General features: G+C 38.3%; 1 protein-coding gene across 2 annotated transcripts in view; it reads right to left on the bottom strand.

The window, feature by feature from the left end:
- LOC111564080 (leucine-rich repeat and fibronectin type-III domain-containing protein 5-like) overlaps positions 1-23,915 on the bottom strand; it is a 137,484-nt gene that overhangs the window by 13,246 nt on the left and 100,323 nt on the right. For both annotated transcript variants that reach the window (XM_023263429.3, XM_035945045.2), the window contains 6 exons: positions 18,734-18,958; positions 15,527-15,655; positions 15,256-15,436; positions 14,629-14,784; positions 13,311-13,570; positions 11,229-11,696 (listed from right to left, as the gene is read on the bottom strand). In XM_023263429.3, the coding sequence (XP_023119197.2) occupies positions 11,229-11,696; positions 13,311-13,570; positions 14,629-14,784; positions 15,256-15,436; positions 15,527-15,655; positions 18,734-18,930 (1,391 nt within the window). In that variant the 5' untranslated portion in view covers positions 18,931-18,958. The remainder of the gene's footprint in view (positions 1-11,228; positions 11,697-13,310; positions 13,571-14,628; positions 14,785-15,255; positions 15,437-15,526; positions 15,656-18,733; positions 18,959-23,915) is intronic.

The raw sequence follows: 23,915 nt of genomic DNA on the forward strand, positions 1-23,915 counted from the left end.
TGCTGCCTTTTCCTGAGTTTCCAGTGAGCTTCATGGCTGTTAGCTTTAGCTGTTTTCCACACAGATACAGCAGCGTCGTCAATCTTGACATCTAAGGCTTGATTATAGAACAAATAATCATATTTCACAATACTGAACTGTCCCAGGAAGAAATTAATTGATTTTCAAAGTCAAGAACAAACTTTGATTCTCAGCTTTTAGTACAACATTGACTAAAAGTCATTAAATTGCTAAAACTCAATGAAACATGTAGAATTCCATAACAATTGGACAAACTCCAGCTCCTGATGAAGATCATGCGATATGGTCAAAACCAACAGAATTGTCTTGGTGGCAGGTCTTTCAAAGAAAAAGTGCATTCCCATTGTACCAGTTTCTTTATATTCCAACATCAGCTGTTGGAGTATTTTTCCATGACACACACTCATTAGAACCATTTGAACAGAAAATCACTGTAAAACAGCACAGCTGTGTTGCACAAACCAAAATGTGGGTCACAGATATCTAAAAGTAGGCTGTCCAATTATTTCACAAAATGGTATCAGTGCTTCTGGCTAGAGCCTCCCATGCTACTGCAGTGCAAGCTAGTCTAAATTAAATAGCCCCAAACACGGGAAACTTTGTCAGATAAGCCAACAAAATAGCATGCAAAAGCAGTTATAGATTTTAAAAAACTTTCTTTACACTGCACTTTTTAAACGTGTTATCGTCACATTCTCATATACCTCTTTTGTTATAGCAAATCACTAACCCTATGTAATACCAATCATTCCCAAGATTCATATCTGTCACGTGCTGCCGAATGTCATTTTCTTCAAGTTAATTTTCTAAACGATTAGGCAAACAATCACACATGACAGCAAAGCCCACTGTAGGCTGCACAAATACAATCAAACCCGTTAAGAATAACTGGTTTCTGTGCATAAAGTGAAGAGGAATAATGGTAGTTCAACTCCTGCCCCATTACTGCTGACCTCAGAGCTAATGTGGCTTACACAGCAGATGGCACAATGCCATGCTAATAGGTCTGAGTCTCTCAGGCAGACAGGAAACATTGCAACAGCTAGCTTCTTATCTCTGTTTTACCATGCATAATACCCCTGATGCCAAATCTAATGGTTAACAAGCACATACACAGCTTGTAGTCAGAGGTGGAACAGGGATTTTGAGCTCTGGCCAGGTGGGCTTTGCAAACACTTCCCCATCCACTCATTAAACTCTGTTCAAAGTCACACTCAGGGAGAAGAGTTTTGCGCTTGCTGAGAAAGTATATATTAGTCACCTAATGGAATGGAATGAATGGAAATGAATGGAAAGTCCGTCTTAACACCGTACTCCAAGATAACATATAATATTTTTCCTGCCATTTTAATTAAGTCATAATATTGCAATTCCCTCAGAAACACATCATCTCATCTAAATGCTAGAGTAGATTAGCATTATCTAAAACTGTAATTATCCCTACCCTTCGATTTACTTCCCTCATAATCATCCTCACACACTAAAAATGCTGAGTAGAAAAGTGGCTTGACTCATCAGTGCTATTTTTTTCTCATTTATCTGTTAACATTAGAATCATTCAAAGTTGTCATTTTAGAGGTTTGAAGAAATTATGGTGCAGTCAGTTACTGCTTCTGGAGAGTAAAAGTATGAATAAAAGATCTAATGAAGCATAATTATGAAATGCATTAAATTAATATCAAATTACTCTTAGGGGTAACATGCCGAGCGATGCAGATCAAACTGAACTTTAGCTGCAGTCAAAACACTCAGTGACAAAAATTAAAGCTGCTCTAGTCAAGATTATTTATTTATTTATTATATTAACAACAGATGGGAAAAAATGCTTATAATGTAAATAGTGATGCCTGTAGTGTTAAACCCACTTTTATTTTTTCACCAACTCTGCAGTTTCCATTAGCTCTACTGAAACTCTTATGGTGTGTGTCCACGGAATAAATTTCTTGCTTCCCATTCATCATCTATGTTAAACAACCAGTGTCATGTTCTGGTAGCATGATGGCACGTTTTAAGCGACGAGGTGGTGCGTCACCCTCGAGCTGCTACTTTAACATAAAGTAGACTTGACTTCAACGTCACGCAAATGTGAGGAGCAGAGGTCCAACGCCTCATGAAACTTTCGTAAAACATCTGAACTAGCCATCGTTGAACTAAAATGAGGACAGATTCAACAGCTACGTTGCTTATTTCTCACCTCAAATGCTTTCAGAAATAATTTTTGCTGAACTGTTTTCGTAATAAAAGAGAAAGTTTGCGACAGAGTTACCCACTAGTGCATGTTTACCAAGCAGGCAACATTCAGAAGTGGCGTCTTCTGGCTTGAGAAAAAAAACGTCCCTGTGGCCACAAACCATTAGCATCTTAAAAATTAACTGTTTTGTTTTATTTTATTGTATTTTATGTACAGCGTCTTTGAGTTATTGGAAAAGCGCTTTATAAATAAAATTTATTATTATTATTATTATTATTATTATTATTATTATTATTATTATTATTATTATTATTATTATTATTATTATTATTATTATTATTAATAATAATAATAATAATAATAATAATAATAATAATAATAATAATAAAACTCATTGTTTTGGTTTTACGGTCCACAACTTTAATGTTTTGGTTGACTCTTACAGTTCTCATCAGCACACTTTCAAGGCAGGCTTCTGTTAGCTGCTGATTAGCTACAAAGCTGTGATAAAGAAGTAATGCTTACATTACCACCTAGCACAGAACAGTGGACAAAGTTAGCATCTAGCTGCTGAAGATAGCAGTTAGCAACTAAAACAAGTTCATGGAGACCAAAACATTTGTATTTGACCATAAATGTGACTGTGAATAAATTCTAATGCAGTTCCATATCTTACATTTTTGCTAACAATTTGCAATGTGAACTGTACAAGGTAAAACTGTACCAGCATTGTGTTGATTTCTATTGCATTCTTTCAAACTCAAGTTATATACAAGGTAATTAATTTAAAGTATGGAACAGGACAACACTGCTGTCTCCATTTAAAGCCATGATCAAGCAGTAATGACGGATTTGTTTGTACAATGCTGAAAACAAAGCGCCACACTTAGTGAGATCCTATTACTGCTGACAAACACATCAGGGTAGAGGCAGTGAAAACTCCCAGAAGCAGGAAGACATTTCATAGTATCTGTACCTAGCTGTACAGTAGATCTCCACCTTCCCAGCTCAGCTCCATTCTTCCGGTTTAGTTGAGTCATCTACATCTCCTTAATGATTGGCTCCTTCCAAACATCTGCCCTGCATACTGGCATTTTGTTTTAATTCATTGTGATTAATCTGCCATACATCTTTTGATGTTTGTAGCTTCTTGTTGGTTCTTCCTTTTCTACCTCTAATCCATCCCTCCTCTTTCTTTAAGTCCCTCACTCCAAAAGCCCACTCTGTCTTTTCTGTCTTCCTTTTAACCATTTTCTCTTCTTTATTCCTTCCTCCATGACTGATTCCTTTCACCGACTACCCTTCGTAATATGCTTGATTTTCTCACCCTATATCTTCCACCTGCTTCATTTCTTCCTTTCTTGCAACGTCCTACCTTTTGTCTACCCCTTTTTTTCTGTCATTCCATCTTCCATTTTTTCTTACTACCACTCTCCCTCCCTTCTTCCACTATTCTACCTTTTCAGCTCATCTTAATACAGAGGCATATAAATACTTATGTTCACTTTCTCTACCGCTTCCTGCTTCCTTTTACATCTTCTCCTTCCCTTCGGAATCCTCCTCAATCCTGCCTGAACTCCCCCCTTTACTACTTGTCTGTTTAAAACCCCATAGACTATTTACAACAATAACACTCTTATGTTACGCCCGCTATATGTTTATGGTACCATAAAATCAGAATTGGAACATTAAGGCGGGATAAAGGCAGATGCTTTTTCATGCCTTAAGCACAGCTGAGGTAGGTGTTATACCTGGGCCAGAGGGACCCTTGGCAAGGATAAACTGCTTCCTGCTAGAGAGAGAGAGAAAGGGAAAGAGAAGGAGGGAAAGTGTGGCTTAAAAAAAAAAAAAGCTTGGATTTATCCCCCACCTCCTGTTGTGTCGCCTCGTAAAGAAGCTTGTCACACAATTTGCTTGATGTGTAGTTTTTTTGGCAAATGGCAACCAGTGCCTGTAGCTTGATGGGTCTGCTGGAGTGGAAAACAACGGAGGGAGCAGATAAGGGTTGGAATGGAGGGAGAATGGTATTTGTGCATGTGTGTTATTAATGTAAGGGAATGTCATAGCAAAGTTTATGTCCTCTGAAAAACAGTATGTTAAATTTGGCAAACATTTTGAAGCCTATATGTCTGCTGGACTGTAGTAGCTTCATTTTTTTTTTTTTAATGACCAGAGTATACAATGCAAGCACATTTCCACTATGTTATTGATTTATTTTCCAAGCTCAGTTTGGTTTAGCTGCCATTACTCCTATTACAATAAATACTAAAACAATCTCTTTGCTGCATCATAGGTCAGTTCATTCCAATGCAATCTAAAGAGACACAGTGCACATATTACGATTAAACCTTTAAAAAAATACAGGCAGGTTCTTATTTTGAATGCGTTTTATCTTTGGAGAATATAGATTTTACTCAAAACTTTAAAATGTTTATGTTATGGGTATCTTTTTAGCTGACTCCCCCGTTTTTAGACTCAAAATATTTCTATTTGAACATTTTCGGCCAATAAAATCACAAATAAATAAAGGCTTCTTTTCCTGAATTATTTATTATAAACTTTAAAATATCATTCCTGAAAGGTTTTTTCTTCTCATTTTAACCCTTTTCATTCTTGGAGCCCCCTGTATCTGCAAATAAAATGCAACCCTTCAGCATTTGTTTGATAGTAGCTGAATGTGGCACATTCAGTGAAGAGGACACATATAGTGCTACTCTGACTAAAACGAGACTGACGCTGCTGTGCTGCATTTCTGCTGAATCAAAATGTCTGGAGATGGAAAAAAAAGTAGAGTTGTTGTATTTCAAAATTCTACCAAGTATTGTTTATCCATAAAACTTGACCATTTGGACTTACAGATGTGAAGCTGTTGTTGACTGAATCTGGGAATGGAAAGAAAAAAAGAAAAACTTTGGGTTTGGGGGGAGTTTAGACTGAGAGTCTAAAGACAGAATGTGTTGTATACTAGACATACTGTAAAACCGCCCAAGGAAAATGTATGAGGTGTGATAAGGGCTATAAATGAAATAAATACTAAGACTTGGGGGGTAGTTGGAACTCTCACAATGGGGTTTATGCCTAATTGAGTGGGTTTAAAACCAAACCTCTTGTACATGACAGGGTTCAACGGTCTTAATTTTGTAAACTTTCACATAACAAAAACTCAGCTACATTATTGTATACATAGTTCTAGAGGGGAAACCATTCTTTCCTTTGACTTCTACATAACTCAAAGTGTAACAAGGACGCACACCGATGCTGCTTTGTGTTAATGTTGGCACCATATCAGTGACCTTTTATAACTAACATCAAAATCTACAACGGTATCAATGTTATCGTCAGTGTTTATTAAATATACTTGATCAGAAAGCAGCATTCTTCTATATTTCTTTCTCTATTCAGTACACGTTGCATTAACTGCCTTTTTGCCATCATCATTGTTAAATCTATTCATTGACAAAACAGGACATCAATTCATCTCACGATTTGTGAATGGAATTTCTCTAATCCCAGACCCTTAATCCCAGACCCCTAAACCCTTAATTAAGGGCAATAATTGGTGCTCCATCTAAATAGGAGCCTATTTTTTCTGCTGGCTAGGAGTTTTACGATCATCACTGACGCAGGCTGTGAACTGTACGATGAAACCAGTGAGGTATAAAGGTCAAAGACTGCATGTACTGCTTCTGCCATCACAGGTCATGTGTAAAAGGTCACTGAATAATGATTCAGCCTTCCCTTGACCTGACCCTGAAATAAGAGGTTAACAGCTTAGGCACAGCACTTAGCCTGTGTGAATGACTCAATTTACTTCCTTCTAGTTGCCATTTAAAGGGAAAAGATGTGAGAAAAATACAAAACAGCTCAAGGTCAAACAGACTTGACCACAAACAGGTCAACTTTAGCTTTAGAGTCGTCACTGGCAATGGGACAAAAAAAAAGACAAAAAAATAAACAACACCTAACAGTGGCCTCAAAACACAAACTACGTATTCGTAGCTTTTACCAAAGTCTCTATTAGTTTATACACTGGAAAGTATTACAAATAAAATTATGTAGTGCTCTGGATTAGTGCCTTGAGAACACAGCAAAATGAGTTTGATTCTTCTCACTTTTGATTGTGACAAAACAGTTCTCTTGAACCACATAGGGTGAGTGAGCACAAGCAAAATCCCTTCTAAAGATATTATCAATACGATGTGGAAAAAAAAAATCTAATCTTCAAAATGAATCAAAGAAAATAAAATTCAGACCAAAAACATATGTATTAGGCTTAGTGGTAAATTCAAAAACTAAAGTTTGGAATGCATTTTTTTTTTTATGAGGCAGTCCATTGATTTTACAAGTCAAGTCCATAGCTGGGCTGCACAGTGGGGTAGTGGTTAGCACTTTCGCCTTGCAGCGAGAAGATCCCTGGTTCACATCCCGGCTTTCCTGGGATCTTTCTGCATGGAGTTTGCATGTTCTCCCCGTGCATGCGTGGGTTCTCCGGGTTCCTCCCATAGTCCAAATATATGCTGAGGTTAATGGATTATTCTAAATTGCCTGTAGGTGTGAATGCAAGTGTGATTGTTTGTCTGTATTTTGGCCCGGTGACAGACTGGTGACCTGTCCAGGGTGTCCCCTGCCTTCACCCTAAGTCAGCTGGGATAGACTCCAGCCCCCCTGCGACCCTAATGAGGATTAAGCGGTAATGGATGGATGGGATGGAAGTCCATAGCTAATAGGGATGTGCCTTGTCTGACTCACCAGATGTAGACTGTGGATATTTTTCTGCCATATTGATTATCTATTTCATTTGGCTTTTTCTCGCCTTCTGCTATCTGCATTTACTGCTTATAAAATATCTTAATGACAGAGAACAACAGAAACCTTCAAGTAGTTTTGAAAGAATTAACCATTTTAAAGTCAGTGCTCACCTTCCTGTGTGAAAATGTTGCACACAAACATTCTCTAATCACTGTCAAGATGATTTAGACAGGTTTAAAGAAATACAAACAAGCCACAGCATTTTTTTCTCCTGTAGCAAAATAATAAGGAGGTGCAGGCAGGCCATTCTACAGCACTGACACAGTGCTCTTAAGATAGGTCTATGGACTCTGTAAGACTAGCATGTGCAAATCAAGTTGTGTAGGCCACGATCCAAATTCAATATTAATAGGTATTTTCTCATATTAATTCAGATTAGATACTCATCTATGTAGTAAATGTTGACTAAATAGGTATCAGATGGATCACATACAGTATGGACACTATCGTTCAAAAGTTTGGGGTCATTTAGAAATGTCCTTTTTTTTTTGATAGAAAAGCAGTGTTTTTCAATGAAGACAACATTAAATTAATTAGAAATACAGTCTAGACATTGTTAATGTGGTAAATGACTATTCTAGCTCGAAACGGCTGATTTTTAATGGAATATCTCCATAGGAGTACAGAGGAACATTTCCAGCAACCATCACTCCTGTGTTCTAATGCTACATTGTGTTAGCTAATGGTGTTGAAAGGCTAATTGATGATTAGAAAACCTTTGTGCAATTATGTTAGCACATGAATAAAAGGGTGAGTTTTCATGGAAAGGATGAAATTGTCTGGGTGACCCCAAACTTTTGAATGGTATATTGAAATAAACATGTTACTGTGATACACCATCATGTCCAAACTACTCAGTTCAAATCCAGAAGGTCCTTTTTCAAAAATATAAAATTTAAATGATTGATAGAGCTATAATTAGGAAGTACAGCACTCTTGGAGCCATCGTAATTGGAAACACATGCAGTTCACTCACAGTTCAGTGGTGTATAAGAGTATTGCTTCTTTTACTTTATAAACAGCCTTGTCTTTGTCATGTTGTTAAGATTTTCTGCTTTTCCTTAGTATAAATATAAAAAAAAATCATTGCCAACTGATTTTTATTGAATGAAAAGGGCTCTAGAAATTTGTGATTCATATTTATTGACCATTTTTGACATTTAATAGACTAGGAGATTAATCCATTAATCAAACAAGTAATGATCTGCAGATTAATCTGTAATAAAAAATGATCTTTATATACAATCCAACTGACATTTCCATGCCTCCTCCTCAACGGCTCAGCGTAATGCTGTTGGGTGGACAATAAAATAAATGAATTATGGATTTACAGTTCTCCAAAACAATACCTGTGTGGAAAGGCTTTGGGCCAACACTTAGACAATAATGTAGGAAAATAAGATTTACATTGAACAATAGCTGTATAATACTATTGTTGGCTCTGAAGAGCTGTCGTCAATATATAGGCTGAGATCATTTGTTAGCTCAGAATTGTAGAACAGAAACTTTAAGTGCTACAAACTTAGAGGATACAGTTAAATACTAGTAGGTGCTGTAACAATATTTCATATTGCCTTTTGACCATTCCTTTTTTTTTCATTTTAGCCTTGTAAGCTTTGTGAATGTGCAGCGCTAAGTCTGCAGACTGCATCCTTTACAATAACAGCATTCATGTTGAAAAACAACAACAACAACAACAAAAAAAAAACAGAATAACAGCAAGATTTGCTGTGCTGAAGGGATTTACTTTTGTGACCGACTGGGCAACCGGCCTGTCTCTAGAACAGAAATTCAATCCTTAGGCAGGAAGGCTGGCGTTAAAACACCTGTACTGTATCAGTAAACATCTGCCAGTCTCAAGTGTCCTTCAGCAAGACACTGAATCTCTGCCAGCTCCAGGAGTGCTGTTCTGCAGCTAACCCTGACCTCCCTGAGGAAGGAGTGGTGCTGAGCTTTCCCTGCAGGGATCAATACAGAATCAAGCATTACAACTATTACATTTCAGATATGCAGCGGATCAAAGGTCCACTAGGTTAACATAAGCAAGAGAGGAAGCTTGTAAAGGTTGAAACTGTTACTCATAGAACTCACAGTTAGAAGAAAACATACAGAATCTCTCCAACACCCAGCAGCATTATGTTGAGCAGGTGGGGAGTAAAACACAGAAATGTCAATGTGTAGCAAATCAATAAACTCATTGAAACTGAAAAGTAAGTTCCCTGTCTGCGATAATAAGGCCAGTTTTTCTTTGCCAGTCATTCTCGTTCTCTCCTACCCTCATCACATTTCCTCTCTGCTGTCCCCCTGTCTATTTTCCATCCATCCTCTCCCTTTTTTTCAAACATTCTTTTCTATTTTTCCCTCTCTGTCCTTCTTCCTTTTCTTCTCTGTGTTTGGGTAATGAAAAAAAAAAGAATCAATGGGCCGCTGCTTTGTGTCAGCAGAGGTGTTGAATGGAAATCAATCCGCTATCTAAAGACAAGAGAACTGCAAAAAACAAAAACCCCAAAAAACACAGAGACACACAAATGACTTCATATTGGAAAAAAAAAACAGAGAAAGGGGAACAGATGAATAGAAAACAAGAAAGAAATAAAGTGAGAAAGAGTGATAGAGAAAGAAACGATCAGAGTGGGTGGTGAAAGGCTGCCTGTTTTTCATATTCTCCAACTTAATATTCTTAAGACTCAGGCTGAAAAATACACAAAGGTACAAATACTTTGTGAACAAAATACAAAGGGTAACATTGAAAAACATAGAGAGGAAAAAAAACAGCTATCTTAATGTAAAATGCTATGATGTTATCTTTAGAAGACGGACAGCTTTAAATCCCCCTGGCGCCGTCTCTCCGTAGCTGCATTCCCTGAATGAGGTTAAGTGCTGATGAATTATGAACAGAGATTAGGAAAAATATGCATGGCAGATAATACCAGCAGACTCATCAGTAAATGATCTCTGCTTGTTAATCATTTGTTGCTGCAGTCAAAGAGCGATAAAAAAAACTGTAAAATCAAGAATCGCAAATTCACATCTTTTAGCAAAAGATCAGTCTTGAGAGAAGACTTTCCTAAGTATCGTCATCATCGTGATCCAGATGGTCAATCCCAATGCACTCCCCACTTCCTGATGATGATGCGTACTGATGAAGTATGTATAGGGATTAGCAGTGATACGAAAGTCAGCTCATGCTGGCAGATTTCCCTACAGAAGCTCCAGTTGTTTGTTAGTGCCCTTCCCTCCCGCATTTCAATGGAGTAAATATTTAGCTCAAATAACAATCATTCCCTGTGAGATCAATCTAATCTGTGTAATCCTGAGCAAACGGTAAAAGTCAGGAAAGGCCATCGGAGCTTTCCCTGTCAAGGCTGTCCTGGTTTAGTCAGCAGGTTGGACTGTGCTGCGCTGGTTTGCCGGGTTTTGAACTGAGGATCATGAACTTTCTCATGTCTCTTTGCTTTCCATCTCTGTTTCATCTCCTTGTTGGTCTAACGTGCCCTGATGTGAACTGTCTGTCTCAGCTGTAATGCAATAAACACTGATAGATAGCCTGTAGTGTGCTCTGATAAAAACAATGTTCAGAGTTCCACATTATCATAAAGTCTTTTTCTGACAGGGAAGCATCTTGGATGAATTTCAGTCACACTGAATAAATCACATATTTTATTATTAAGCAGCCTTTTATTTAGTTTTATTTGACACTTTTTGTATCTTAGTACATTCAGTACCATAGCTACCTCCTACATGCTATATATACAGTATGTTGCACCGTAACATATATTTAATTTCCATATTCCTACCCCAGTATTGCTTATGTAGCACGCTTGTCCTGACCGTTACTGCTAGATTAGTGCCTTAATAGTGCTCCTACACTGACCTTGTAGTGCCCATGTAGCTTCTTCGTAGCATGCTTGTAGTACCTTTATATCACTCCTGTTGTGACCTTGTAAAAGTGCCCTAGTTGCCTTAAATTCTCAATTCTATTCCATGTTGTGTTCTGTTCTGCTTCTATTTCCTGTGCTCTCATTTTCCAACATCATTAAAGTCATTAAAGTTGCATCTAATCTAATGTAATCTAATCTATCCAACTCAGACTTGGGTAATTCTCTACCTCCATATTGACCACATCATGGTTCAGTTTCCACTGTGGAAACCATCTGACTGCACCGTGATGGACGTCACTGGGACATAGTGTTATTGTCAATCTTACCTGTAAACCAGCGAGTCATCCTGGGTTCCGTTGTACTGTATCTGGAACATCCTGATGCCTGGTATATTCCTCTGGAAGTTGAACTTGATCAGTGCAGTTGATGATGTGGCCTCTGCTGTCACCACCCTCTTATCCACCCCACCCTTCACGTCACCGGTCACGTTGCTCCCGTTGGCACCGCCTCGGGTCGACGTGGAAATGTCAGACGATCCCGGGTCGGGCTCTTGGATGTTGTTGGTGTTGTTGGAGATGTGAGGGAGTTTTATGATCACCAGGTCTACTGTTTGGTGGGCTTCACCGGCAGGGTTGGAGGAGATACAGGTGAAGGAGCCAGTGTCTTTCACAGTACTGATGAGGATGTCCAGGGTACCGTTGTTGTAGACCAACGTTCTGGAGGAATTAGACACCAGTTTGCCCTCAGGAGAGATCCAGTGGATGGCTGGCTCTGGGTCCCCTCTTGCCTTACATCTTTAAGGAAAGAAAGCAGTGGAGTGGAACTTATTAGAATCAGAATGGGGTCAGGTGTACAGGAAAAGAAGAGCACTGTTTGATGGTGGTTTCTGGAATCCCTTCACCTTCCCTCTGGGACTCGAGTTGAAAGGAAACAAGTCTGAACATTATCTACTGTGTCGACAGAGCACATTAATTTGAGTTAAAACACACTTACACTTATATTACTGCCTTTGAATAAAAGTGACCCTTTTTCTCTATGTACATACTGAAAGCCAAAAAGTTAAACAAGTTGAAACTATCTATACAGGTACACGTATTTTACTGTCAAAAAGCACTTGAGTAAATAAAAGTGGTAATTATTTTCCTAATCAATTTATAAAACTTTCCTTTTCAAGAAAAAAAATTTAAAAATTCTAAATGTTCCTGGAGTCCATAGTAACATTTTAAAAGGCCTTGTGTAAGTCTGACAAACAGCTCCAAAAGCCGGTCACCAAACAACTACATATGTAATTCAGTCATTAGGCAGAGGTTCAAACACAAGACCACAAACAGTGACAAACAAGCAATGACAGATTTTAGTTTTATGAAAACTGAGGCATGGATTGTGTAAAAATGAGCCATGCAAATTAAATACTGCGAGACTGAAAAGACAGAAACATTCATACTAGCATTTCTTACAATGGGCTCTTGTCTCGGTGCATGGTTGAACAGACATTACTTTAAGGACATTAAAATTATAAGCAGTTAAAAATAAGGAGCGCATAAATCAGGGTCGCTGTACCCATCACTTTGTCTGTAATTCTAATTACTGTGAGGGGCTATAAAAACAATGAAGTAAGTGCTAGGAAATACAGTAAATTTTCTTAGGACTTTGCCACAGAGTCATGCATTTTGCACACATGGGTGATAATGTCTGTTATGAACTAGAATTAGCTTTAATTTACATAAAGTGCAGTTTCTTCTGGAAATGAAATGGAACAAATGAGAGCAACAAAGACATAAATTGCAGTGGTGTTACTTAGTACCCAATTACGTGCTAATATTATGTTATGAGAAAGTCAAGGCTGGGAAAAAATAAAAAAATAAAAAATCAACATCTAATTATGTAACCCCACACTTTCCTGGCTTTTTCAGATTCAAATATGCTATGAAAATGAAAAATGTCTGTTGAGTTGAACTCTGATAATCTTCACTTATACCTTATATATGGAGCTGAAGACAGGGGACAATAAAGGAAAGGAAATAATACTATCTCATTGATTCTCTTTGCTCTCTTTTTTCTCATTTTCATCATATTTCCATATTTGGAGACATAACATCTATCATGATTGCAAGTCTGTGACCAATATATATGCAAATAAAGTAATCATCATCTCTCAGATCTGTTGTTGTCTTCATGTAGTTTTGTCTGTCCTGCTAAATTTTTTGTGTAATGTCCCTGTCTGATGCATCACTGAGCAGTAGGGTTTTTCATATTCTTGAGTGTCTGTGTGTGAGTCAGATTAGATAGAGTGGTGGCTGGTTATAGGATAATGCAAAGTGTACACTATAATAAGAACCTGACTCTAATTGTCATTGATTGTATGCCATCACACTATTTTATCATGCTTGTCAGACAAGAACTGATACCTGAGCGCAACTCTCTGCCCTTCCAGGACCCTCATCTCGTGGGAGTATCTGGTGATGAGTGGAGGCTCGCAGAGAAACTCCTCTTCAGGGATGGACCAGAAGTATCGGCCAGAAAGGTGCTGAGGCGTGGCACATGTCTCTAGGTCATCCTCTCTGTTTAGCCTTCGCAGCCAGAGTAACTCACAGTTACAGTGGAGAGGGTTCCCACCGAATGACAGCGCAAAAGAAGAGGAGGTCAAGACTCCTGACGTGGCTAAAACCTGGGAGTATGAGACAGGAAATGCATTTTTTTTTTACAGTCAATTCCACATATTCACTGGGCTGCTGAATTCAACTAGTCATGATCTGGGCAGTTGCAAATTTTCTTTTCCTTTCTACCAAAAACAATTATTCAGGAGAAGTGAAGCTGTTTACCAGAATTATTTGCTTAAATCACCACAAAAGTAAGCATGGAACATGATTCAAAAATTGGTTAAAATATTCATACATTTGACAAATTAAATTTGTTTAAAGCATGTTTCTGTACTTCCATTGTCAGATAAGAAAGTTGCTTTTATTCTGAAGGGCCAAAACCTGCATGACCAAATTCCATTTACATTACCTAAGTAGTATTTGCTTTTTCTGTAAAATACAGGTGCTTTTTTTTTTGTTGTTGTTTTGTTTTTTTTTAAAATATAGCCTACTCCTATAAATCAACAGTTATATTGAAAATTTCATCACTATAAAGTAAAGTTAGATGACTATATTAGCATCACAGATGTTTGATAGTGAATATGGTGTTTCACAAGAAAGCATTCTAGGTCATTTAGTGTTTTCAATATAGATGATCCCTATGACTATTATTTACAGTATTATTTGCCACAATGGCAAAACATTACTGCTATGCAGATGACACACAACTTTATATCTCTGTTTCTCCAGACAGCTGCAGCTATTTGACTGAAGTCAGTCTTTGCTGGTCTGTCAAAACAAATCAATACAGAGGTTAGAGATGTATAAGTGATTCTACAAGCAAACTGAAAATTCAACAGCCATTTTATGTTGGTTGCAAAAACATAATTCTTTCCACTGGGAAACCAAAAAAAAAAAATATGCAGAAATGCTGATAAGTGTTTTTATTAGTCATTTCGGTAACTACAACATACTGGTTATTCTGACAAGCCTTCAGTAAATGAGTAGCAATATTAATTTGTTTGTTTGTAACTACTTTGTTTAAACTCAGCTAACTTACACAATAGCAATGCTAAGCTGTATGAAATGCCTAACTGCTATGGTACTGCTGTTTCTTGTGTTTTGGATGTAAATGTGATTAGAATACCTGCGCTCGTTGAAAGAGTGGGTCTGGAGGCAGCTTTTGGAGTTTATTCGATGTGACATCCAGTCGGTTGAGTTTCTGTAGAAGGGAGAAGGTTCCCTCTGGAATGAAGTCCAACATGTTGTGGTCTAAACTCAATGTGTGGAGACTCGTCATTCTCTGCATGAATAATGAAGAAAAACAGCAACCTTTATTATTGCTTCAATAAGGATATTCTCTGATTTTGACTCATTTGAAAATAGAAGGGTGGTGATGTTGAGGAGAAAAGGGATGTGGAGAAATGGCATTACATACACGGTCAAAAACAGTATATATTTCTCAAACTTCATTCTAACTTTCCCCAAGCATTTTGGGAAGCAGATCTGCATACTCACATTACTGAAATGTCAAATTGTTATTTTTATGCTGACAAAGAGCACCGGTAAGACAGGAGGACTGTTACCAGTGATAATGCTTAATAGGCTTATTAAACAGGCCACATAATGGCTTTTGTTCAATTTCAAAGCTCCAGAGATCTTTATTTTAATTTCAAAAAATGATCTAAAAGGTTTTTATGACCTTTTTACTGAGCTTGGGATTTTTTTTATGGCCTTTAGCCAAAGAGTCTTGCAAGTTTAAAGAGATCCTGACCTGAATGGCCTCCCATGGAATAGAGTCTAGGTTATTGTAACTGAGGTCCAATTCTTCCAGCGCCAGCAGGTCATTGAATGCTCCCTGGTGGATAAGGAACAGCTGGTTGTTGTTCAGAATCAGGTGGTGAAGCTTCGACATCCCGCTGAATGTATCGTTGCCTATCCTCGTGAGCCGGTTGCTGTGAGAGGTTGAAGAACAAAATATTCTTACAACGTTTGAGGTGTATTAAAAGGACTGTGTGCTACAGCCGTCTGTTGTCAGTTCATACCTGTTGAGGTGTAGGGCTCTGAGGTTTTCCAAATCAGCAAAGGCATGAGGTGTGATGTAGGAGATGGTGTTTCTGGACAATGTTAGATCCACCAGCCGTGTCATGTTTGCAAAATCTTTCCTTTTTACACTGTGGACACACATAAATACAGGCAAATTAGATGACAAACACACATACACTGTATCATAGGTATTAGATCTGCTTTGTTTTCAGCCTGTTTTGAGTGGCACGCAGAGTTTCTATCAGAGCCAAGCTACAGATAAAAGAGAGTATTCCTATAAAAGGTAATGTTTCGTGTTTGTCAGTCTTTTAATAGGGTTCAAATGCACAGTAGACTTGAAAGGGGAAATGGGGAAAACACGCTCAATATTTAAAGGTAAAATTCCTTCTAAAACAGCATTCACATATGGTATTCCTTTTATCTACTGCAGCTCATTCAATATTTGTGAGCGAGAACAACTCTTACCAAAGGCTGCCAACCAGAAAGCCAAGGCTGTAAACTGCAACGCCATCAGGAGACAGCCTTGAGCTGCTCCACTGACGATGAATCGACTATGACTTACTCTGGGGCCTCGAAGAATGTGCCTTTTTGTTTTTATTTATTTATTTTTTTTTTTACGCCAAAATGAGTTTTATTTCATTCCAATGCCAGTGGATAATGTGCTTGTATACCCATAAAAATCACCCTTGGTGATGACGCTCTGTCAAAAAAAATTCAGCCACTTATTCATCTCCGCTGGAGGAGCTCCACAATTTGTCTCTTGATATCATAGATCAGCGTCTCTGCTTCCAGTTTTGAGGAAACATTGTTCATCATCACATATTAAGACTGAACAGGAGCTCTTGTGTATTGATTTGAACAGAGTGCTTCTGCAGAAATATTGGTATATATAAAAAAAATCTTAAGAAAACATTAAGCATCCACCACTTTGTGGATGTGCACAAGAAAAAGTAACAAGCCACTATTCTAGACAATTGTAGGAACCATAACTTAGATCAGACAGCACAGTATGATGTACCTACAGCAGTTGTAAGCAAAAGTTACAGTCATAATCCTTGTGTTTACAGTTTCATGACTACTAATAACTTAATTGGTTATTGAACATATTGGGGTAGGAGAAAGTTTTAATTGTTACAGTATCACCAATAGTAACACTAGCACTGTCAACACGAGTTGGGAACGACCAGGCGAGCGACTAAACTGGACTTGTTAGAAGTAAAATAGCAGCCATATTATATGAACAGAAAACATTTATAGCAGTGTGTTGGCGTTGTACTTACATCACTCACTCGCAATGGTTTACGTTCCCTAACAAAACCTTTCATAACCTCACAACACATTACCTCACAATATACTTGATATTCCTTCTGATCCATATAAACATTTTGTGTGCTGGTCCAGTGCTGTTAAACTACATTATCATTGAAGAGAAACAATCTGCAGACACTATGGAAAGGAAAGACAATGTTACACTTTACATAATGCATTTATTTGTCATTATTCATTTTAAAAGGCCAATCTCTGACGGTATCCAGCTGCTGGTTGGGAGTACAGCTGCAGCCGCTCTGCCTGCTGTGATGGTGAAGCTATGACTAAATATATGGTTAATGTTCAGACTTCAGACGCAATTGCAATAATGGCCACGGCCATGTCATCTCAAGGCTACAGTCATACGGTGTGTCTGGCAGCAATGAGTGAGAGCACTGCATATCCTGCCCCACTAATGCTCTTTCCTACTGCAATGGTACAGACTAAAGTCACAACAGAGGGTGCACTGACTCTGTGTAGTTACATTCATAACAGTCTATAGGCTGCATATTACTGTATCATTGTAGCCCACAGTTTATACAGTTGTGACTACAGAGAGTCAGTGTAGCGTCTGAATTTTGGCTGTTACATATGCATGTTTAACAGTTTAGTAGTGTGCGTGCAGTGGTAGTTTTGCTGGCTGAGTGTTGTGTTGAAGCAGCTGCATTCCTAAACTCCTAAATAACCGAATAACGTATCTGTCATGAAAGAAGCACAGGTTCAAATGGTAACATTTGGACGCACTATAAGCACCAAAATCAGCCAAAGTCTGCATAATAATTTACATACAACCACAGCTAACCCATCCCAGCCAGGCAGAGCCGCAGTTGTGCTCACAATTGGGAGCTGGATACTGTGAGAGATCAACCTTTAAAAATAAACAAGAAGTAATAAATGCATCATGTAGCGAGACACACCATTTCTCCTTTTCATAGCATCTGCAGAGTGTCTCCCTAACCTGGCACTGTTTTAGAGTTGGACTGGACCAACACTCTAACTCTGTACGAATCAGAATGTAAAGTATGTTGCGAAGTAAGACAAAAAATGGCCTTCAAACTAATCTTGCTGTGACCTTTAGGAGGCTCCATACTGGAGTGATATTACAACGAAACAAATAACCTTTTATTTCTAACCATGACTAAATACACTACCACCCAAAAGTTTGGGTGTCACGTAGAAATGTCCTTATTTTTGAAAGAAAAGCAGTTTTTTCAGTGAAGATAACATTAAATTGATCAGAAACACAGTCCAGATATTGTTAATGTGTTAAATGGCTATTCTAGATTGAAACAGCTGATTTTTAATGGAATATCCACATAGTACAGAGGCCCATTTCCAGCAACCAACACTCCTATGTTCTAATGGTACACTGTGTTAGCAAATTGTGTAGAAAGGCTAATTGATCATTAGAAAACCCTTGTGCAATTATGTTAGCACATGAATAAAAGTGTGGGTTTTCATGGAAAACATGAAATTGTCTGGTTGACCTCAAACTATTGAACAGTAGTGTATGCAAGTGCAAATTTCCACTAGGTTGATGTTGTCAGGAAAGCTAACAACATGACACGGATTTCAATTTAAAAAAAAAACAAACAAAAAAAAAAAAAAACAGTACACAGTATGGATTTAGCTACTGGGGAAAGTTTGTGGTATTATTATCTGTGCAACAAGGTGCTATTTAAATTTGTCACATTACAAAACATTGTACAGGTGTTACTTGCCTGATATGACAGTATAATAAGTCTTACATATTGCAGTGTACTGTAAACAGTAGTATTTTAATGCAGAGCCGTCTGCAGAATCAGTGGTAATGCACTGGCAAAGCTGCAGTGGGGCAGTATACAACTACTGTGGTAGTGGTAATATGGAAGTGGTATTATTACTGGTTTGATCCTCACCTTGTGACAAAGTTGTCAGCCAGCCGCAGCTCCACTGTATGCCTGTCAATGTTGGGAGGTACAAACAGCAGACCTTTCTTGGCACAGAGGGTTGCCAGGTTGGGTGACAGGATCTGACATACGCAGCGCTTCGGGCAGATCTGTGCCCGCACTGCCATGGCAACTGCCAGCATCACACACAGCAACAGCCTCTCCATGGTTACCACCCCTACCTGGATACAACACCTGAAAAAAACAATAGACAAAAACAAAGAAAAACGTTAATGATGTTAGACTTTTTTTTTCCCTTTTGACAGTTTGATGTAAATTGAAAAAAGCAGGAAACTGAATCATAATCCATTTATTAATATTTTAATACTTTCACAGTATCTACAAAGCCTTCAGCAGTGTGAGGAAAGTGTGCTTCACACTGGGCAGCGTTCCCACCATTAAGTATAACCTTCTCCTCCTACTCTGGGCTAATAGACTACTCATCATCCACTGCACTTCTTCCTATATCAACTAAACTGAATGCCAGTCAGAATGCAGAGAGCTGCATTCAAAGTTAAGTGTCTATATTAAAGATATGGCGCTAAGTGCAGTATGTGAAGTATGAGCTGCTCTCTGCAGCGACCTGTTGTCATTGTATTGTGGTAGTACTTGCACACATCAATGAATAAATCCTGAACCTTTATCATAGTTGGCAACTTGAGTGAAACTGACTCTGATTAAGTTAAAAATCTTCACAGGCAAACATGACTAGATGAAGCCACGGGCCTCAGAGTTGAATCACCACCAACTTTTAGGACATTGCTAATCAAAAACAAGGGGGCGTTTCTGAGAGTCATTTATTGCTCAGCTGTATTGCTATACATGCACATCACATGGATGCAAACAGGCACGCATATTCCGTCATCATAGCAAACAGCAGCGCTTGTAGTTAATTAGGGAAGAGTTAGAGAGAGAGAGAGATGGAGCAAGGTTAGGCAGGGAGAGGGAAAATGCTCATTAATGACAACCTTGATTGGAGTTTGAAGGACATGGGAGAATCAGATTAAAGAGATCACAGTGCAAACACACACGCACACACTCGCTGACGTACACATCCGTATACAAAGGCAAGACAGACCTGGTGAGGATGAAACAGAAGTCAGGGTTGTACCTCAGTAAGCCTTTCTCACAGTTTATCACATAGAAAATACAGCAGAACGATGCAGACATTTTGTGTGTGTGATGTATTGCAACATTTTTTCAGTGAACTTCTTATCAAATTTAAAAGTAAAACTAGAAATATACTACCAATACCTTACATAATTAGTGAATCTTTATAAATAGTACGTAAGTTGTAAGCAACAGCTTATTTGATCAGTTACAAGTCACTCTGAGTTACCAAACTGTGAGTAATTGACTTTATTCAACATCCTTTTTAACTGCAGACTTGAGAGCTTGAAACTCATGAGAATGTATCAATGACTTCGAACTGGAATTATTACTGAATAATGATGGTTGTTTCACAACTTCAGAACCCAGAGCATGTGCCAGTGAATATCATCTCACTGATCAATGAATAAATGAGAGAACTGCACTGAAAATGTCATTAGACTGGGACTGTTTGTTCTAAATAATCAGAGCATTTATGACAATGATTGTACAAACAGAAAAGGAGACAATCAATGAAGGAGAAATCAGTGAATTTTGAAAATGCAGCAAGCACTTGGACACAAAAGGATATGGATAGATGATGAAGCAGCATTTGAGCAGCAAATATATCAATTAAAACAGGTTGTTTTAATCAATTCCTACCTGTTTAGTTGTTGTTTACAAGATTAATTGCATCCATTTGTATAAATAAAAAAAAAAAAAAAAAAAAAAAAACACTAATGGATGTCTTGTAGAAAGAATTGGTCTCATCAGGAAACCGTACATCACCTCACTGACACAGACACAATTAAGGTGCTAAAATGAAAATGCATTTTGCTCAGTTTGGCCTCCATCTGTGGTGTGAATTCATTACTGTGGTGTTTCTACACAGCGCTTCCCAAATATGGACTTTCAGTCAAACCGACACCACTCACCCTCACTCTGCAGGTCTGTTATTTATTCCAAAGCAGAACTCAGACAAGACCTCGCAATTTAATCCTTCTTATATGTGGTTTTGTGGCTATTTTCAGCTTTTATTTCTGCTTGCTTTGTGTCTCTTTGTGGTCACTTGATTGACTTTACAACTAATATAAGTTAACCATCACTTCAAGCAAAGGCTCCAGACCCTGATGCTCTGGACCTCTGTGCCCTTCAGGTCACTTCAGTAACAAGTTTAACGTTGCGATGTGTGTCATATTTCCAGCCAGTACAATAACTGCTGGAAGGACATAACAAAGATGTGTCTGAAAACCATTTTAGCAATGAACACTTTTCCATTTGCTCAACTGAACAGTGTTGCTGGCAAGATAGAAATTCTACACATTCATGTAATATCAAATCACTACCAGGTCTTATTAAGAAGCCATTCACCTTTCACTAAACTAGTTGCGAGGTCCCTTCTCTATATCCCTCTTTTATTTCTCTGTGTAATTACTGAGCTGTAATCTGCTGCGATGTCGGAGGTCATACAATCCTTGTTTTTCTTTCCCTTTTCTGTTTGAGTGCAGAGAAAAGAAGAGCAGAAATACAGAGCAGCAGCCTAAATAGAGCACCAGATGACTCATATGTACTGGTGATACATACAGAGAGAGAGAGAAAGAGAGAAAGGAAGGAAGAGAGGGAGGTAGAGAGAGAAAGCTCATGACCCTTGTGACACGAAAGCAGATATCAGCTCATTAATTACTCTGAGAAATGACTATAATGAGCGCGAATGAGAGAGAGAGAGACAAAGAAATGGAAAGAAAACGAGGGAGAATTATCAGAGAGAGAGAGGAAAAAAGGGATCAGAGAGCCAGCTAATTAAAATGAGTGCTGAGGTGTGAAAGGAAAAAAGGGGGAGAGGGATGAATTTCATTTAGAGAGAGGAGACGAGGTAGGATAGAGGATGCCAGAGTCATCCTGTCACGCTTCTATGTGACGAGCAAACCTTAAACTCCATCCACCATATCGGAAACGAGGCCGGCTTATATAGCAGACATGTATAGAAGCGGAAATTTTACCAGAACTGAGCTTAATTTCACACCAACTTCTCCCTATACACAAGTTAGTGACTCGGTGTAGCTCGAGGTGACACGTCGGACCACTGGGATCAAATGGAATGGCGAATTAACCGAAGGGATTACTGGTGAGAAAGACAAATGAAGCTCTGTTTGTAGTGGTGTGTAAAATGTGATTCTGTTTCACACATGTGTGCAGCCCTGCTTTATCCACTTCTTTGAAAGCTGTCCACCCTTCTTCCCCCAAAGGTCTCCCAGGAAGCCAGTTTCACCCCTGGCTTGCTCACTGATGAACAACTGGCTTCCCCAGACAGCTCAAATGGATTCTCCACACGCTCCATATGCTGAAACTGATCTCAGGCTGCATTTGAATCTCACGGGGATAACCAGCGGAACGACTTGGCAGTTAAGAGCAGCGGCTCGGAAGTATTCACACATCCAAACTCTTTTGAAGCTGCCAGGAAGCCATGATGGATTTTTGTAGAACATTTTTTTTTTTTTTTTTTTGCTCCCGATCAGCTTTTTCACGCTTAATGCACATCCAATTAGTTGTGATGCATTTCAGAAGATATGCTTTGTGGGAAACAGTACATTTAAGTATTGAGAGCAAATTAAAAAAAAAAAAAAAAAACAACCCGAGTGTTCATTTTATTCGTCTTCAAACCCTTATAATTTATGTAGGGATTCCTCTGACTATTCTCAACTAACTGTCATTAGCTTAGCTGCAGTTTTAGGTTTAATCCCTTTAAAGGTTTCGTTTCTGAAAGCCAATTACTGTGTTCAAAAGTGCATAGCATTTTTCAGTCATCTGCCTCCCATACATCTCACAGAACTCACTGTACAGTTACTCAATGTACTCAATGTTCGGTTGAAGCCTTGTAAGCTTTCCAGACATGGTGCAAATTTTATTAAGCATGTCTGATTTATTAACTAACATGCACCTTTTAATGCATGGCCTAAACATCTGACTTCGCTGCTCAATCGACCGTCCACTTTGTGGATCTCATAATGAATGCAGGCAAGAAGTCTCCAGCTTGTTTGTCCAATGCCAATTCCAATAAAGTTTTTCATTGAAACAAGTGTTACAACAAAAATAATGGCCAATTAGAGACTTTTAAAAGTTTTTGTTTTTTCAATTGTCTTTTTTAATGACCACTCATTGTAGATTTTCAGTGTAAACACAGTGTTAATTTCAACCCAGAAGCTCTGTTCTACCATGAATGTCATTCGGGACATTCAAGGTTAAAATCTAATTTTAACTGGCACATTATTATAAGTGACAAACTAACATCACTCTGTAAATATATCTAAAAAGTCTTGGGCTACCGATTACTATCAAGTCCATTTGCCAGTAATGTAGGCAGATGACTGCATGAATTATTCATTAACCTACACATATCCTTAAGTCTGAATATGTCATCTAGTTTAAACATCATGCAGTTTCACAGAAATGAAGTAAGACAGTTTTCCAACCTACTGTTGTGGAGAAAAAAAACAATCTCAACCAGGTGACAGCCAAGATGACAAAACATTCCCTGTTAATATTTACAAGTAAATGCTGGGGAACCATACTGTTTCTATACATACTCATGTCTTATTGCCTGTTGTGAATCAAGAGCTCATAACCACCACCTTTCCCACATGACGTTAGAAATAGGACACTACTCTGAAGATGCTAAAGTGTCATTCGGCAGTTTTGCAGGGCTCTTTGCTGAGGTGCTGAGAAGTGTCAGGTAGTTTACTATGGCTCTTGTTGTGTTAAAATAGATTCGTTATGTCAGCATTAGGATAACACTTCATACACTGAAGTGTTCTACTGCTGTCTCAAAGTGCCGGGCTCTTGTAGAGGAGAGTGACATTGTTTACTGCAACATACTACCATTCAAACAGAATGAAAATCCACACAGGCATGCAGTCTCAGGAGGGTGATGTGAGACAGAATATTGGACCATTGCAGAGACTCAAAGTTTCAGAGCAGTGCCTCACTCAGCTCAAACCATATATCAATCTATCTCTATATATGTTAGCATTAGCAAACACAGAAGATTATGGACATTTCTCCTTCA

The sequence above is a fragment of the Amphiprion ocellaris genome, chromosome 20, assembly GCF_022539595.1.
Source record: "Amphiprion ocellaris isolate individual 3 ecotype Okinawa chromosome 20, ASM2253959v1, whole genome shotgun sequence".
Classification (NCBI taxonomy): Eukaryota; Metazoa; Chordata; class Actinopteri; family Pomacentridae; genus Amphiprion; species Amphiprion ocellaris.